This window comes from Thalia democratica, chromosome 3 (assembly GCF_965202585.1).
Source record: "Thalia democratica chromosome 3, ktThaDemo2.hap1.1, whole genome shotgun sequence".
NCBI lineage: Eukaryota > Metazoa > Chordata > Thaliacea > Salpida > Salpidae > Thalia > Thalia democratica.
Window position 1 is genome coordinate 94,947,715 of NC_139167.1, and position 19,351 is coordinate 94,967,065.

At 22.4% G+C, this 19,351-nt stretch overlaps 1 protein-coding gene across 2 annotated transcripts; it reads right to left on the reverse strand.

The window, feature by feature from the left end:
- Positions 1-1,173: 1,173 nt before the first annotated feature.
- Positions 1,174-8,529, reverse strand: LOC145831824 (lysM and putative peptidoglycan-binding domain-containing protein 3-like). 2 transcript variants are annotated; one of them, XM_082939166.1, is made up of 3 exons: positions 8,352-8,529; positions 4,653-4,913; positions 1,174-1,969 (listed from the first exon to the last, which is right to left on the reverse strand). In XM_082939166.1, exons 1-3 carry the CDS (start codon positions 8,511-8,513, stop codon positions 1,733-1,735), a joined length of 660 nt encoding a protein of 219 aa, XP_082795292.1. In that variant the 5' UTR covers positions 8,514-8,529; the 3' UTR covers positions 1,174-1,732. The 2 variants fall into 2 exon arrangements, with proteins under 2 accessions (XP_082795292.1, XP_082795291.1); XM_082939165.1 differs by having other exon boundaries at positions 4,650-4,913.
- Positions 8,530-19,351: the final 10,822 nt, after the last annotated feature.

Sequence of the window (19,351 nt, forward strand, 5' to 3'; positions counted from 1 at the left end):
AAAAACCCAATGAAATATGAAAAAAGTTTTAAAATCAAAATAAAATAGTAATTTTGCTAATGAGTATTTGTCATTAAAATAATCTATGTTGCTAACTTTTACATACTACGTATTTTTGTACAAAAAAACAGAACGTAGATAATAGTTTGGCAAATAAGAATAAAAACAAACAGTACAAAAAAAATATTTTGATTTTACATCAACAAAATAAAAAGTTTGTCATTTTAGGAAGCGTTTCATATAAAGAAGGAAAACATTTAGCACTAAAATGAATAAAAATCACACTAAAAAGGCCATATATTTGAAGTAAAAAGTATTTGATACTAACATAGAAGCCAGCATAAAACATACTCTCTTTTAAAAATTTGATTATAATTTTGAAACTTTTAGGGAAACTTTTTTTTATTGAAGAAACAAAAATTAATACCGCAACGTTTGAATATGATTGTTTGTTTTTTTTTTATTTCAACTTGATTTTTAAAAAGGATTAAATTTTATATGAAAAATTTTTCAAAGACAATAGTTTTTTCTTTATAAGATATGTATGAAGTTAGCAACTTGTGTTTAAAGTTTTCTCAAAGATATAAAGAGCAGTATAATTTAAGTAAAAATAGCCAGTGTAAAATTAATAATTTCAAAAGATTTCATAAAATTTAGTTAAAAATAAAAAACTATAGACAAAACTTTTAAATATTATACATTTTCTTGCAACATACTAAACTTTAATTAAGAAAACAATTTATTTATAAATTACTGAAAATTTTAATGAAATTACCAAGAATTTCTAATTTTGATAAAACAATATTTTTATATTAAAAATAATTTATAAGTATAAAGCGAAAAAATTAGATATTGAATTAAATTCAATCTTGAAACAGCTTTCAAATAATTTAAAACTGTATCAAACAAAATACCAATTAAATTTAAAATAAAGTCCAATAACCCTTTACAGCTAAACAACTTAAAAAAAGAATAACAAATATATAAACTCAAAAATAAAGTTTTTGCGTATTTTTTCAACTTTAGTCAGGTCTAGAAAAATAGTAATAATATACTTAAGTTTTTAGATTAAAAAAAATTTAAATTTTCTTAACTTAATTAAAACTTAACCCACAAGCTAAAGGTGAAATAAATTTTTGAAACAAAGTTAAAATTATATACGAACCATTTTGTAGAATACTTTGAACTCAAATAAAAAAACACAAATAAAATATTAGAGCTCATGAGTATTTTTTAAACTTCTGAATGTTTAAAGTTGAAACGGAATTATTGTATACTTCAATATTTTTTAAGCTGTATTTTATTAATGCACCTTTTAAGAACTTAAAAAACCTTTTAAGAAAATTAAACTACCATTGTACTATTACAAACTTTAAAACTCAAAAAAATCATATTTTAAACAATAGACCTTTTGAAAAGTAAAGTCTAACAGTTTTAAAAGGTCATAGTATTATTTCAAAAACTCGAAACACCTTAAAACCTTACGTTGGTCAAACATTTTACGTCAAATATTTTCGAGATTTTAGCAGGCAAACAAACCAACTGTTATATTTTATTCAATTTTTTTTTAAATAGAAAACCAGTACACCCTTGAAGAACTCATGTAACCTTAAAACGTCATGACGTCATATTACACTTCTTACCCAAAACACCTTACAAAATTCCCCAATAAACACACAAACTTTCATCGTGACGTAATAACTGTGGCGTCATCACCAATACTACGTCACGACTACTTTGCTTCCAAGTGACCGGGTTTACTGTTAGTTTTGTTGTCGCCACCAGGAAAATACTTGCTAAAGTCTTTCAGGTCATTAGCAATAATAATCACCACCAACGCAATGAACAGCAACGTGACAACCAAATAGCATTTCCAGTTACTATGGTTGCTACGCGACGATTGGTTGCTAGGCGCCCTCAGGGGTCGGTACCCCGTGGAACCCAGCGTGGAGACCACCTCCTGGAGAACCTGTGGTTTAAAGGAAGTATTAGAAAGTCAGTTTTACCAATAAAGTTACTGTAATTTTCATTTTAATAATATACTTTAAAAATACTTATTTTTGGGTGAAGTTAAAAAAAGAGTTGAAGAAAATGTTTTTTTTTTTTAAATCAGGTCTAACAACAAAAAGTAATTAATTGTATTTTAATTTATAATTTAACAATAAAAACATACATATTTTAAATTATTAAACTGTTTTAACTTATTAAACTTTACTGCTCATGGCCCTCAAGGGAGCAACTTGGCCCACTTTGAGAAGCTGTATATATGGTCTAAATTTATTAATATCAACATTTTTTACTTGTAGTAGAACAAATTTATTTAATAAAAACTAAATATTGATATTTTTATACACCTTAATATAAAACATTACAACATAGTTTTTTTTTAAAGGCTAAATAAAATGTCATTCAATAGAAGATAAAAATCTTACAGATAAAAAAAAAGATTTTTTGTATTTTAGTTATTATTACTTTAAAATTAAATGCACATTAGACTAACTAACACTAGACCATTATTTGCATCATGAATCGAATTTATGTCTTTAAACTATGACTGAAGTAAGTTTAAAACAAAGAAGTAAATTTAAAATATATTAGTTTTAAATTAAATGTTTTTTTAATTAGCTTACAAAAACTTAAAGCTTATAGTTATTTTAATTAATGGCTTAACATTAAACTTGAAACAAAAGAGTTTTTGTTTTTATACTATATTTATTCTAATTTTTAAACAAAGTCTCAACCTAAATAATTAACCAAAATGCTGATTTTAAATGCTATACCTTCAAAACTATAAACAATTCATGAGTTAAAAAAATATTTTTATTTTTAACTCTAAATCGTGAATTTCGATGAAATTAATTATTAATTAAAGCAGGTTTTCAAGTAATTTTTAGATAAATAAAACTTTTTTGAACACGTTTAATTACAATTTATAGAAGTAGTAAAACTTTATTAGAAACTGTTACTGTTTACTAGCAATTATAGTATACTTAATTTCGTTGTAACTTTTATTTAATTTTAATAAAACATAATTTAAAAACAGAATCGACTATAAAAAGCTACTAAAGAAAGCTATAATGTAAACAAAATAAAAAAAAATATTAGCAAAATTTAAACTTCTCAAAAATTAATAATACTGCAATCAAAGGTTTTCTTTTTATAAGTAAATTCATAAAATAACTAGTTATAACTCTAAAAAAAATTTCAAATAGTATTTCTTGTTATAAAAATACCAAAATAATTTTTAAATATTAATTTTACACAACAATACTTAAAAACTCAAGATAAAATAATAACCAATAAAAAGTCAAAGTCATTGTTCAAGTTACAATGGTATAATTCAAAAACCACTTTTTATATTTTAAGAACACATGAACTATATTTTAAACAAATTAATAACATTAAACATAAATAAGGAATTAGTACTTCCTATACATAAAACCACATACAAAAATTTGCTTATAATGAGTAATTACGATATTAAGTTACATTATTACAGCGGTTTTTATTTCAAAATTAGCAATGAGATAAGTAATTCATTATAGAATAAAAACTGCTTGCCGTTTTATAGAAACTTGGCTTTTATATAATTCTAATTAAGTTTAAAATATTACTAACAAGTATCAGTATTAACCTATTATAATAAAAATAGGTGTACTATTTAAAAAAATACTTTTTATATTTAATAATGTAAGTTAAACAACATAACTTTTCATATTTAAGGTTTTTGTAATTAAATTACAGTAATTAAGTTTTTAAAACTCAGTAAAAATAAAAAGTTATAATTAATAAACTGTTAATATAATAACTACAACATTATGGTTTCTGATTCTTAGTCTATGGAAACAACAAATAAACATAAATTATAAAAATTCCAACATTAAATTCAAAAACTTTAGCAATGAAACTGTTTATTAATATTATTATTGTGCTGTAATGATAATAACTTTATATGATTGTTATTAAACAAACTATTTATTTATCAAAAAAAAAAAACTGAACGTTTTTGTAGTCATCACTTTTTAAGATTTATTTTTAACTTCATAACTAAATACAATTAAGGCAAACAGTATCATTAACTAGTTTATGAAATTTAATAAATAACTATTAAAAGTTACAGCACTATATTGTTACTATCATAGATTTGCTTTTAGGAAAACAAATAAGATCTCTACTTCACACAATTTTTAATCATTTTCTCAAAATTTTCGAGCAAAACTTAGTTTGCTGGTTATTTTTTACTTTATATTGTTTAGTACGGGGTTGCAAAATGTTTTTGGTAAATTTTATCCAGGTTTTCAAACTACTTATTGTTAATTTAATGAATACTAATGACCTGATTATCGATTTTACTATCTCATTTTTCAAAAAAATTACTTTCAGAAAATTTAAAAAATAAACAACAACAAAAAATAAAACTTTTATATCTCAATATAAAGCATATTTGTTTACCTTTATTTTATCTATATATATTCTAAAATTAAAATAACTTAACAAGTTGATTATTGAATTGAACATTCTCATTTTCCTGATTAAAAAACTTTATTTCAAAAAATAATAAAAAAAAAACACAAGTAATAAAGTTTTCATATCTTCATTTTAATTTAATTACAATTTCAAAAAAAAAAATAATAATAAAATATACTAACAACCTGGTTATTTATTTGAACGTTCTCAATCTCCTGATCCAAACTTTTCAGGAAGACGCTCCCGTCCTTGGTCTTCCTGATTTTTTCAGGAGTTTCAGGTATGAGCGGTTCCTCTTCGTCGCATATTTGTGACGTCATAATCTGTTGTGACGTCACGTTTTGCTCGTGGAGGGTGCCGTGCCTGCGGACGGGGATTTTTATTTTGCGGAGGACGAAAAAGTCCTGCTCGGTTGTCAGGTTGTTTGCTTTCTTCAGTTCGTTTACCTGGTAATGAAATAAAATTATAAGGAATTAAATTTATTTAGAAAATAACAAAAAACGAGTTTTTATTACAATCTCTTTTATTAATTCATTTATCAGAAAAAAATATAATTTAACAATAACTTTTTTACAAGAGAACTAGATTATTTTCTCTTCTTTAACTCGTTAACCTGAAAAAAAAATGAAAATAATAAAAAACGATATTTTTTACAGGTAAATAAAGGGTTATATTCTTCAGTTCAATTATCTGTGAACATAATATAACAAGTAATATAATGTGTTCAAAAAATTAAAAGTATTAGTTAATAAACTTTTTGCTATGCAGTAAAACCTAAAAACAATTAAAACAATATTAAAAAAAGGAAAAAAAAATACTGTTTTGTTTTCTTAATTCATTAACCTGTGAAAACCAATACAATAAGTAGGCATTAGAAAAACTAAAAGCTTAGTAATTCATAATTTGCTATGTAGTAAAATTTGAAAACAATTTTAACAACATTGATACAAATTGTATTTTTATTTTTTAAATTCATTTACTTGTGAAAATCAACATAAATAGTATTATACAGATTTTGAAAATTAAGCAGATTAGTTAATTTAATACTTGGTCGGTAGTGAGATTGCTCAAAAATCTCGTTTACCTACGTTGTACCTGGAAATTAAAAAAAAAAAAAAACAATATTTTTTTACAATAGAATTAAGTTGTATGCTATTTTTTAATTAATTAACTAAAAAAACAGTAAAAATTACAAAAATATATAGACGCATTTAAAATGTCTTTTTACGTATTTAAGTTTATTATACATTAAAAGTATAAGTATATGAGTTAATTAACACTATGCATTAATTTGAAAGTATAAGAAATATTACATATCATTTGCTTTGTTGCAAGCTTGTTAGCTTTATTTAAATTATTTACCTAGAAAATCAATTAAATAAATTGAAACTAAAATGTTTGAACGAACCTAAATAGGCTGATAAACTATATATGACATTAATATTTTTTACCTTTAATATCAAAAACATTTAACTAAAACATTTGCATTAGATCAGGGTTGCCAAATTTTTTGTTAATTTATTCCTGGTTTTTATAAAACATGTTTTTGGTCCATTTTTAGTATAAAATTAACTTTAAAAAACTGTGTTAAATAGTATAACAACATTGTTAAGAAACTGTACTGCAACTTTAAGTATAGCTTTTTAATTTAAAAGAATTAATAATAACAAAATAATATGATAGATTTTTTGTGCAAAATTGATTACTCTTCATTTTCATTAAAAGTTGCTTAAAATTGCTCAAGAGTTCTATGTGAGAAAAGTGAGCTTTAAAACCTAATAATATTTGAGAAAATCAACAAAACTTAACAATTAAATTACCTCAAATGGTAAATCAAATTATTTACTAACTAGAACATTTTCATTTTCAATTTGTTTGCTTTAACCATGCTAAGATACTATTATTTTAAATGTATATGAAATAATACCTTAAACACATACTATAAATAGTTAAATTATTGTGTAATTTTAAATATATTTCATTACTTGATAATGATACAAAGCTTTGTATGAAAAAAAAAATAAAAAAACGTGTTTATTTATACTAAGTTGCATATGGTATGAAAAAATAAGGGTTAATAAAAAATAAAAAAATGACTTAAACTAAACACTATTGACCACAAAATGAAAAATTAAAATGACACTAACAAAAAAAAACATTATTATTTTTTATCAAACTTAACTAAATACTTGCTAACTTGGCAAACTTTCACAAGGTTTTCAAAATTTCCTCCAGATTTTTATAAGTACACATTTTTGGGTCTATTTTTAGTTTAAAGTTAAGTTAAAAAACTGTGTTAAATAGTATAAAAACATTGAAAAGATACTATTATGCTACTTTAAATGTGTTTTTTGTTAGACAAAATCTTTAACAATGACAAAATCTTTTTTATTGTTATGGTAGATTTTTTCAGTGAAATCAAAATTTTACTACCTAACATGTTAAAGTTGTTAAAAATATCTGATTTTTCCAGGTTTTTTTTCAAAATTACTCAAATTCCAGATTTTTTAGCCTAAATCGTCAAACTTCAGGTTTTTTGGGATTATTCCAGATTTTCAGGTTTTTTGGCAACCCAGATTACCATAATACATCAATAAAAACTAACATTGCAAATATAAATAAATAAAATGTCTCTGGTATTTCTAATAAATTTTAAAATACAGATGTGTCAGTAAAACATGAACTTACAAGAGTATAACTAAAAAAAATCATAATAAATTATTTTGAATGTTTACAACAAAAAAAAACATTACATTAAAATATCAATGAAACGTAAAATACTAATAATTTAGTTACAGAAAAATATGGCAAAGTTTCTCCTTTGAACTAAAGTAAGTACTAAGAGAAGACCTAATGTATAAATTATAGTAAAAGTGTATTAACTAAGAGTAGAAAAATTGCATTTAACTATAATCTAAAAAAAATGTAAAACTAACCTTAATAACCACAAAGTTATCAAAGAAAATCAAAAACCTCTAACTAATAATACTAAAAATAAAAACTATCATTGCAATCATACATGGTATTTATTATATTAAATTAAAAAAAAAAGTTATTATAAAAATGTTTAACTTGAACAAAAATACTAACACTGCAACTATTAGTCAACTAAAATCTAAAACTACAACAAGTATTGAACCATTAAGTAATTCATCAAAATCATAAACCTAAAATAGAATCATACCCAAGAGAATAGTGAAATATTGACAATCCAATCATACATGATTTTATATAATTGTAGTATAACTATGTTGGACTTAAACTAAAAAACTAAAATTCCAATCGTACATGATAGTTATTGCACTTGTAATATAATTATATTAATTAAACAAAAAAACTAATACCACAACTGTACAATATAAATTATAATTAAATTATATAAAATTAAAGTAAAAAATAACAATGATACTATTAGTCAAAAAAATCTAAAACTTCATCAAGTATTCAACCATTGTGTTATTCATTAAAATTTTATAATTATAATTTATAAAAAATTAAAAAACTAACATGGCAGTTGTACATATTGGAAAAAGACAGCAAAATATTGTTTTCAAATACTAAAATACAAATGTATCATTAAGACATGGACCTAAATGAATATAAATAAAAACTAAATTGGATTTTAATTTTTATTCAACAGTTTTACAGATTAAGACACAATTTAATTAGATTATAATCAAAAAATGAAACTTGAAACACTAACATTGCAATTATACATAACTAAAAATGACAGCAAAACATTTTTGTTCAATATTAAAATAAAAATATACTATTTAAACATGGACCTAAATGAATAAAACTAAAAAATTAATAAAATTATTTTATATATAAAAACACAGTTTAATAGATAACAACCAAAAATTATTGAAACTTGAAACACTAACATTGCAATTGTACATGATGGAAAAAGACAGCAGCGTATCATCCGGTTGGATTTCTCTTTCAATGTAGACGACATTGTCAGAGAAACTTGTTTGTGATTGTGACTGATAGGAAGTGACTGTTCGTGGACGAAGTTGTTTCAATTCATTATTGTCTAATTCCATTTTGATAATTTATAACTAATCTAAACATTAGTTTTTCACTTTATTAGTTTTTATTAATGAATGTTACTGTAATCTCACATTAATACACCAGTATACAAGCAATAAAAAAAATATCAACTTTTCAACCTGTGTTATATTGTATTATTATAGGAAGGTTTTTGACAAAACAAGGTAAAATAGGTAAAAAATTTTGGTGAAACAAAACTATTAACAATCTTTTAATAAACATACCTTTACTTCAGTTTTACTAGCTAAATCTCTTAAGTTTGTATTTATTTGAGTTTATTCATATATCATAATTTATAGCTATTTTTTAAGCTATTCACTTACCAAAAATTTTTTCAAATTTCATTTAAAATTTATCACTTGAGAATGAAACTTGTATAATTTTGAAAAGCTTTGTGTAATAAAATATAAAACAAAATGAATAATCTATTGATATTAAGTTGCAAATGGTATATAAATGTACTTATTAATTTTATTTAATTATTATCATTTTTTTGATTAAGACTGATAAAAAGTTAATATTCTAGGCTGCAGTTGGTTCAAACAATATTGTCAAAATATTATTTATAACTAAGCTAAACATAAATTTTTCAATAGTAAATGTTACTGTAATATATATAAATAATACACAAATATAAAAGTAATTTGAAAAAACTATGAAATACCAATTGTTTTACTTAAGTTATTAATTGTACATATTAAATATATATTTAGAAGTTTTTTCTGTGATTTAGACTAGTAAGACGCTAATGTTCTAGGTCAAATTTGTTTCAATTTGTTTTTGTCAAAATCCATTTTAAAAATTAATGACTACCTTAAAAATTATTTTTTAAATTGTAAATAGTACTGAAATAAAATAGTAATACACGAGTAATTTTTATGAAATAAGAAATACCAATTGTTTTACTTGAGAGTTAAATTATACTTATTAAATTCATAATTAGTAGTATATCTTGTGATTTAGACTGGTAAGAAGCTAATGTACTAGGTATAAGTTGATTAAATTTATTATTGTCACATTCAATTTTTATAACTTATAAAATTGAAACACTTTCAAGTTCTAAGATTTTAAATACAAAAAACAAGCAATTTAACAAAAAAAAGTATAAATAGGGGCATAGAACTAAAGAACTTCAAAACTTTTGAGGTATGTTCAATTTTATAAGTATTTTCTTACACAAAAATACAAACCACTGTTTATTCAACAATCATTCTCTTACAGTTTAAACTTTCAATTAAAACCTTTTTGTTTGTTCTGTGGATAAAAAAATAAATAGTTTCTTTAAAAATATTAAACTGTTTCCTTATACAGATTAATATTAGAATACTTTCTTATTTACACTAAAATTTGCTTTTGTTTAAATTCATAATTCTTGAAATCTATCCAGGGTTGTCACTTGTTTTTTCAAAATTTTTTCCAGATTTTCCAAATTTCTTTTAAGATTTTAAAACTACATATGTTTGTGTCTATTTTTATTATAAAGTTATGTTTAAGGTAAGAAGCTGTGTAAATTAGTGTAAAAACATTGAAAAGATACTGTCAAGCTACTTTAAATACACTTTGTAATAAAAAATATTTTCTACAAAAACTTTTTATTTATTGATAGATTTTTTGAGTCAAATCAAAATTTTACTACTGAATATGTGAAAATTGTTAAAATTCCAGGTTTTTTTTGCCTAAATTGTCAAGTTCTAGGTTTTTCCAGGATTCCAGGTAAAGTGGCAAACCTGTCTGTTTTTATAACTTTACTTTCAAATATAAAATATTTTACTTTCTGTAACTAGACAATTGAAACTAAAAAAACTATAAAATAATGCTACATAGAATAAAAGTTTTGTTACATAAAAATCAACATTAGGTCATGTATAAAAATGAAAAGTATCAAAACAATAAAAGATACTTGAGCTTTAAAGAACCAAATTTTTTTTAAACATTGAGATAAGGTTTTGTTTTTTTTTTAATGTTTCTAGGAAAACCAATACTCCACGGCAGTTTCAGATTTTTTAGTTTTTTTATAACTTTTTTTTTTGTACAAAATTTTGCTATCAGAAGTTGATGGTCAATTCAGTTACTATATACTTAACCTACTATATCACAAAAGCTGTTTCTCGCAATCCTATCTGATGTGTCCTAATAAGGATGCTGTTGTTTATGGTCATGTAGTGAAATTCAATGCTTTTTATCATCAATGATGAAAAAAAAACTCAACTTTGTTGATAATAAGCAAAAATGACAATCTTAGGTTAATAGCTTTAAGATATATGTTTATGTTTAACTATTGTTATAGTTTTGAGAAGAATGACAACGTAAAAAAGTGTAGTACATATGTTTGTTTTGGAAACTTAAAATAAAAATACTTAATTTCAAAAATAAATTTAAACATATATTTTATAAACAAAGACTATTTGAAAAATTATAAGTCTCTGTTTTTCTTTTTAAATAATGCACCTTTTTAGAAGTAAGCACATGAACCAAAATAAGACTTTATAAGGCCAGAGGGGGTCAATATCTATTTAAAATAAAGCAAATAATGTTAAAACCAAAACTAAAAAAAAAACAAAATATTACAAAATACAGTAGACTACCGCTTAAGTACGCAAATTGAACCCAACCAAAAAGTGCGTAATTAACCTGGGTAGTGCGTACTTTTTGACAACATAGTATAATATGAAATTTAGTTGTTTGGTTTCTTTCTTACAACTAGCTACCAAATAATTAAGCCAAATAAACAAGTCTTTTTATTTACTTTAAATTGGTTTGGTTTATAATAAACCTAGCTTTGTTTTTTATACTGAGATTTTTATTAAACATTTGATTTAGAAAGTAATACATTTATTATAATTTTCCATTAGCTAAAAAATGTTTGATTTTTTTTATTTGAAAGAAAAATGTTTCAGGACTGTTTTTGTAAAAAAGTTTATACCATTAAAAACATTTATAGTATAAGTACACAATGATAAAATACTCATTAATTTTTTTTTTTAACTTTGGTTTTTTGTTGTTGTTGTTTCTTTTTTTATGTTTATTTTGACTTTATAAATTTTGTAACTAGTTTTTGTGGTTAACTAGTTTTATATTGTATCACATTAAAACTAAAAAAAAGTTGCACCACCAAAGCCAACATATGTCTCCCAAGATAATATGAGGGAACTTCTTAGGATTTTCAATGCTGAAATGGGATGGATTCTTGCAAAAAATCTGTGAAAGCAATTATTCAGTTATTTGTTTATTTAAATTTGATATAAATATATAAAATATTAATAAAAAATAAAAAAAAATTTAGATTTTTTTTTTGTCTTTCTGGATAAGTGCATACTTAAGGCGGGGTGCGTAGCAAAAAAGTGCTTTCTCAAGCAGTAGTCTACTGTAGTCTAGTTTGAAACTGTTTTACAAATAGGCAGCTGTTTTTTTTTTCTCAGAAACTTAAATATTTTTTTGTTTTTTGTCTTTTGAGCTAATGGTTTAAATTTTTCCCCAATTATTTTTAACAGTATTATTTATAGTGTAAATAACTTTTATTTAAGTAGTTTGTAATCAGACTGATAAGGTGTTTAACTTCAGTTTATTTGTTAGTTTGTTACTGTCAAACTTTAATTTTTATAAAATAACTGTAAAATTAAAATAAGGGTTGCCACTAGTTTTCTGAATTACTTCCAGGTTTTTGGAAGTACATGCTTTATATTATTGTTTAAAACAGAGTTTAAGGTGTAAAACTGTGTTAAGTACTATAACAACATTGAACATATACTTTAATTGTGTTTTATAATTATAAAAAAAATTGTTAAAAATGACAAAAAGTTTATATATGGTAGATTGTTTGTGTAAAATTGAAATTTTACTACATATCATTTAAAAATAGTTTCAAATTTAGGTATTCCAGGTTTTTAGCAACTCTGTAAAATACAAATAACTTCATAAATTCTTTTTTGAAATCAAAATACAATTTTGGAACAATTTAATTATACAAAATTTTGGTTGCTCAAAAAGTAAGCCACAAAATTATAAAAATACAATAATTTCAGACATTCATGTAAAGACAAATTTCAGACATTAAACAGCTGATATAATTTGCACAGATTTACAAAGCCACTTAAATTTACACATAAGTTTGTTGTTTGCTTAAAACTGGGGATTTCCCTACTTCATAGTAGTTTAATTTCATTTTAAACTATTTGTTCTCAAACGTGTCTTTACCCTAAAAATTTAAAATTTTAAGTTTAGTTAAAAATAGTAGTTATGGTCGTTATTTAAATAAAGGCATAAAATGAAATTGTTTATTTTAATAAATTGTAAAAATTTGTATAAAATGTAAATTTTAGACAACAAACACTAACATTATTATTAAGTTATGAAAATATGTAAGACCTCACCTCAATTTAATCTAAACAGTGTTTTGAATAGAACAGAATACGCAAAACCGAGCACACGTTTAATTAGCTCTGAGTTTTCTAAATAGTTTATATGATTAGGAATAAACTCCTGAATTGAAAAATAAAAGCTGTTTGAAAAGAATCAAACGTTTCACTGGAAAGAGTAAATGTTTTTATTTTAAATTTTTATTTAGTTAAAACAAACAACTATTACGTGCTATTTATTTTTTAAATAAAATCAAAAAATAATACTCCAGAGGTAATAAGTTCTAGTTATTTCAAAAATAACAAAAAATTTTACAAAAATTAAACATGAAATTGTTTTTTATGCTGTCGCTAATTTGTATCATTAATTTGTATATTTACTTTTACTTTAAGTGCGCTAAGTATAAACAAAGAGTTCATTTTCTATTTCGGTTTAGACGAAACCAGTTTACAAGAGTTTTCCAATTGAAAAATACTGTTAACATTTTAACAATAAATATTAGTTCTACTTAACCTAATTTTTATTTTAATAATTGCAAAGAGTTATAATATAAGTTCTGTTATAAGTTTAATTAGTCGTTTTATGTCAGTAAAAAAGGAAATAGTTATTAACCTTCGTTACAAAAACTGAAGTAATAAGTTTAAATTAATTGATATTGCCTTACTGCCATAAATTTTTGGTTTAAATAAATTTTTGGTTTTTTACTAGTCATTGCCTATCGAGTATCGACCTACGAAAATCGCCGAAAAAAAAGAAACTCTGCTTTAGGTGCAAAATAATAAATTGATAAATTGAAAATATTTTGTTTTTAGAAAGTAAAAAACATTCAAAAACTTTTTTTTAATTATTTATTTCATTATTATAGTTCCGAATGGCGGTTGTTATATAAATATGTGTGAAAAGTTAGTATAAATTATGATTTTCTTTTTATTAATTGTAGTTTTAATTCAAGTAGTTCCCTTAAATAGTGCCGCAAATAGATAATATTTATGAAAGGTTTTAATTTTTCTTTTTTTTATAACTTAAAAGTTGTTTGTTGAAAACAGAAACAGAAAAGTTCAATAAAATATTTTTTTTTTGTAAAGTTAAATAGTGTTTGTGTTAAAATATAAACATAAATTAAAGTCAATTTTCATTTGTTAAATCTTTGAATATTTTACTTATTTTAGAAAAAATAGTTAGTCGTAAAAATTTAAAACTAAGCTGACTTCATTAAAAATTAAAAAAGATGATTTTTTTTTTATTTATACTATACAATATATACTTTATAAATTAAAATGGGATAAAAGTAGTGTTCCTCTTTTGGATTTAAAGACCGGACATGATTGAATTTTAAATAAACAAAAATAAAAAATGGTTAGAACTATCAAAAAAATCAGTCTCAGTCTTTTACAAAATCTTTGAAGAGATCTTTCGTTTACTAAAAAACAAACATTTTCAATTCTTAGTTATTTTTATTTGAATAAGAATTGAAAATGTTTGTTTTTAAATAAACGAAAGATCTCTTCAAAGCGTTTGTTTAAGACTTAAATTGATTTTTTTTGATGGTTCTAACCGTTTTTAATTTTTGTCTAAATACTTTATACTATATCCTAACAGAAACTATTAAAGTATTAAGTTTCAGATGAACCAATTAATTAATTTCTGTTAATAAACAATGGAAATTAATTTCTCGAATTGGAAAGGTAGGTAGTGAAGTTAAGTATTTAGTAAATAATTTAGTAAATTAGTAAACAAAAGTATTTAACTTTGTTAACTGATTGAAGCTCTTTATTAACATGAATATTTTTTATTACTATATTTTAATTAATGTTTTAATTAATTATTTTAATTTTAGTTTACGTTAACTCTTTAGTATTTATGTATATTTAATTTATAGCATAGTTTATTAAGAACTAAAGTTTTGTTTTTATTTTGAGATTTACTTAAAAATTAACAAAAACTTTTTTTGTGTAACTCAAAACTTTTGCTGTTTAGATAAAAATTTATTTAAAAAAAAAAATTACATTAAGTATTTATTTAATTTAACTGTTTACAAACGAACACTAGAAAAGTATCAGATAATTGAAAAGGCGTAGTGAATAAGAAATAAATATAAAATTTTATACATTAGTTTTTAAACTATAAAACACAATAAAAATGCAAATATATATACATAAAATTATTTTAATCATTTGATCGCGTTATTACAGATATATTTTTGTTTTTAATTTGTTACATGTGCTTAAGAAATTTTGAAAGTTAAAAAACAGATAAAGCACATTTTAAGAAAAAACACTAGAAAAGTAATACATTTTAAGTAACCTAATACAAACTAATACTTTACTTAGTTTAAACTACAAAGTTTTTAACTAACAAAAACATTAGTTTGCATTTTTATAGATTGCATTTAATTTTTTCATTAATTATTACTATCATCATATATGAGAATTTTCGAAAGTCAAAAAACAAATTAAGTACATTACTTATTACTAATTAAAACAATCATTATTTTTTAAACAATGAATACCTTTAAAAACAAGAATATCAGTTTTTTAGACTTTTAAATATTGTATAACGTTTAATTCTTTCAAGGTTAACCATAACAAAAGTAGAAACTTCATTATTTTCACTAAAGTAACCATTTTCATTTATTGAATTAATTTCAATTACTTGACCATTTTTTATTTTGTCAATATTGTTCGCTGTACAATAATAAACTGAAAAAACGTTTTTCTTATCAACTGGTGAATCAAAATCTATAACAAATAAATCGTTTTGCAATAAATTAGATACAGTTTTAGTAACTTGATTATTTTTAGTTAAGTGACTATCACAATTTTCATAATAAACATCGAAAATATCATCTTTTTTAAACAAAACACAATTTTTGTAGGTATTGTCAAAAATAACAACTTTTATTTGTTCAAAATGCTTTTCTTTGTGAAAAGAGACACAATTTCTGCATAATGGTTTTACCAAACTAATATTAGATTTATTTTTACAATAACTCTTAATTTTCATGTTGTTAGTTTTTACAAACCAAGAAACTTCGCTACTGTTTCTATTGATTTCTGATAAGTTAAAAAACTTGTAGTTTTCAAAATGCTGTCCTAAAGTAAGAGTGGTATAATTTTTAATTGGTATGTTAAAAGCAAAATAAATGTAGCAATCGTGTTTAGAAAATTCACCTTTATTTGCCATAATAGGATTACTATCAATATGATAACAAGAACATAAACCAGTCAGTGTTTCAAATCCTTTCTTAAGCCTTATTAGTTCGTTACCATCTTTTGTACTCCAAACAGTGTATGTTTTAGATCTTTTGAATTTTTGTAGAGCAATTTTAGTAAACGAAGGGTCAATTAAGATGAGGGCTCGCTGTACTCTATTTTCTTTCGATATACTTTCATTTGGCACACATCTACAAAATATTATTTTTTATGGTTAGCTTTGAATTTGCAGTGTTTAAAGATCAATATAGTTTAACATCTTTTTATATTTAGATTGCTACTAAGTATTTTTTAATCTAATGAGCAAATTAAGGAAAATGGTTTGTTTTTAATGTCAGCTTTTTTTAAATTTGATTTTATGACAGTTACAAAATAAACAAAATTTTAAATAAATGTTATAGTTTTAAATAAAATTGTAAGCATTTTTTTAATACTTAAAAATTGTATAGTTAAGTATATTCTTGTTTTTGAATCTTTAAATTTCTTTTAAAAATGTTACGTAATAATAACTGTTTTACAAAGTTAATTAATGTATTAAAAGTTATCAACTTTTTATATCGCAAACTAACTTTTGAACAAAGTCATCATAGTCGTATATTGCAAGTTCTGACAATTTCGACTCAGGGCATTGTTTGATCATTCCTTTAAAAAACTCATCATTTCTACTCATGTTAGGGTTTACACTATTTCGTTTCCAACTTAATACTTCGTCACTTGGTAGATTTCTTGCAAATGGAAAGTTCCGTGTACTATTCAAATGTTTTCTCAAATCACTTGCATCTTTTATTTCATGTAAATAATCTTGCATGTATTTCCTCCATAAATATTTATAAGGAGGCTCGTAAGTCTCCTTCATTTGTTTTAACTTAAAATTCGTTTGACTGTTTTTTTTTTAATAAATAGTGATATTTATATAAAAACGTTTATGTTTAAAAATTATTAAACCTTTTATTTAAAAATTACAATAATAGTTTTAACGAAGTGATATGGTTATAGATACTAGTATGTATATATTTTGATTTGTGAAAACTTGTTTTCTAAACAAGATTTAAACATTTCTCAAGTAAATCAAACTAGTTTATAAATATTAAGGACAAATAAAATTATGCTTAATACTTCTAGTTCTCATTTAATTTGGTCTTTTGTTTGTACTATATCTAAAAATTAAGTGTTTGATAAAAAATTAGACATTTAAAACATACACAAAACTACTTATGTTGTATTAATACTAATATTAATAAACTGCAAGTTAAAAAAAAAGAAATTGTAGCACAGGAATATAACTTTTCTTAATGTTTTAGTGCACTTTTAACTTTAAAGTCAAAACTAAAATCAAAAAGATTTTATAAAAAAAATTAAGAAAAAGTTTTGAAGTTAAACGTTATATGTATTTCTTTGAATATTTTATAAGATAAACAAGTACTTAGTAGTTTATCATCATACTAAACACTCAAAATTTTAAGTTTAATATTAAACTATAACCATATAACAGAAAGATAATAAACGAAAATTTTAATATCTTCTTGTTTTGTGACCAAATTTATCTTCTAAAGTGAACAAGAAATGTTTTTTGTTCTGTAAAAATGTATTTATTGGGCTTAAACAAAGACTTTTATTTAATATGTTTTATTAAATGTATTTTTTCTAATACATTTATAACACTAATGGTTGATGTTTAACAAAGACTTATTGGATAACACATGTTAAAGAAATAAAAAACAAAAAACTTTAAAAAATTTAACTTAATTTAGTTGTAATAACTGTATTCGTTTAAAACATTACTTTTTTAGAAGCTTCTTTTTATTATGTTTCAAAGCTAAATACTTATCTTTAAACATACAAGCTGCAACGAATCTTTTTAACATTATTTCTTAACAGTTGTAACAACCAAACATTATATTAGTTATTTTTTATCATAATTATTTTTATAAACTGTAGAACTATTGTTTTATTGTCTACTTTTGTTTATAAATTTCATGATTAGTAACTTTTTTTTGCAAAAAACAAGTTTTAAGATTTTCAACGAGTTTTTCAGTAGTAGTTAACTTAACATACAGCAAGTTTTAATAAAATTAACTATTAAAGCGATAACAGAAATAATTGATATAAACTTATTCTTATTAACACATTCTTAAATTAAACAACAGACTCATTTTAAAAACTTTTAATGCATATTTTACCCACTGTATTCTTTATTTATGTAAAAGTAATTTATTTAAATTCAATTTTAAATGAAAAAAATATACTAATCTCAAACTGTTCACTACAAATTTAAAAGCTATATACATTTAGCACGTAAAATCTTATACGACATTTTACTAAAGTCAAGAAACAAAACTTATTAATTATTAACGTTGTTAACAGCGATTTTAAAACATTAAATGTTTATTTAAAATATCTTCTTGTTCTATTTGTGTAAAACCTGATGAGTGATGATAAGTGATTTTATTTGCTTAATTTGAAACATGACGCAAAACAAACAATTTAATTCGAACAAGTCTAGATAATATTTCGCATTAAATTAATATCATAAGCTTTTTTTTCAACTTTTATTTATTAAACTATTTTTAATTCTAGACAACAGAATTTAATAAAGGTCTATAGAATGTAATACTTCGTTAAAAAAAATTACATAAAGTTCTATCGAACCGAAATAGGATAAAATAAATACTGTTTAACACTATTCAGGCATTTCAAAAACTATTTTTTTAAGAAACTTTAAAACTGTAACAAACTAAAGTAAAATAATGATTTATTTGTTGAGTTTTAAGTTTATTCGATTTAAGTTAACTTTCTTTAAAGCACTTTTTATGTTAAACATACAACCAAACTTTCTAAAACTTTGTCGATAAGTGTAATGATAACAAAAACTTGGTTGAATTATCATTAATGTTTGAATTTACTAAAACTTTTCAATTTTTAATTTATGACAATAAATCTAATTAAAACTATGTGTTGAACTAATACATAATTAATATATAAAAGTTATATTTACAAAATATTATCTTTAATTATATGTTTACTTATAGAAAGTAACTGTAATATCGATTTATTTTATCATAACAAAAATTGCAAACATATATCATAAACTTAGTATTAAAACAGAATTTTTTTTAACACTATTGTTATCTTAAATTTTTTTTGCTTTTAGTTCTTAAAACCAGAAATTTCTTCAGCTTTCTGAACAGATGCTTTCAATAAGTATTTTATATTATTTATAAAAAGTAGCTAAAAAAACAATGTTGTCTTTATTTGAGAACGTT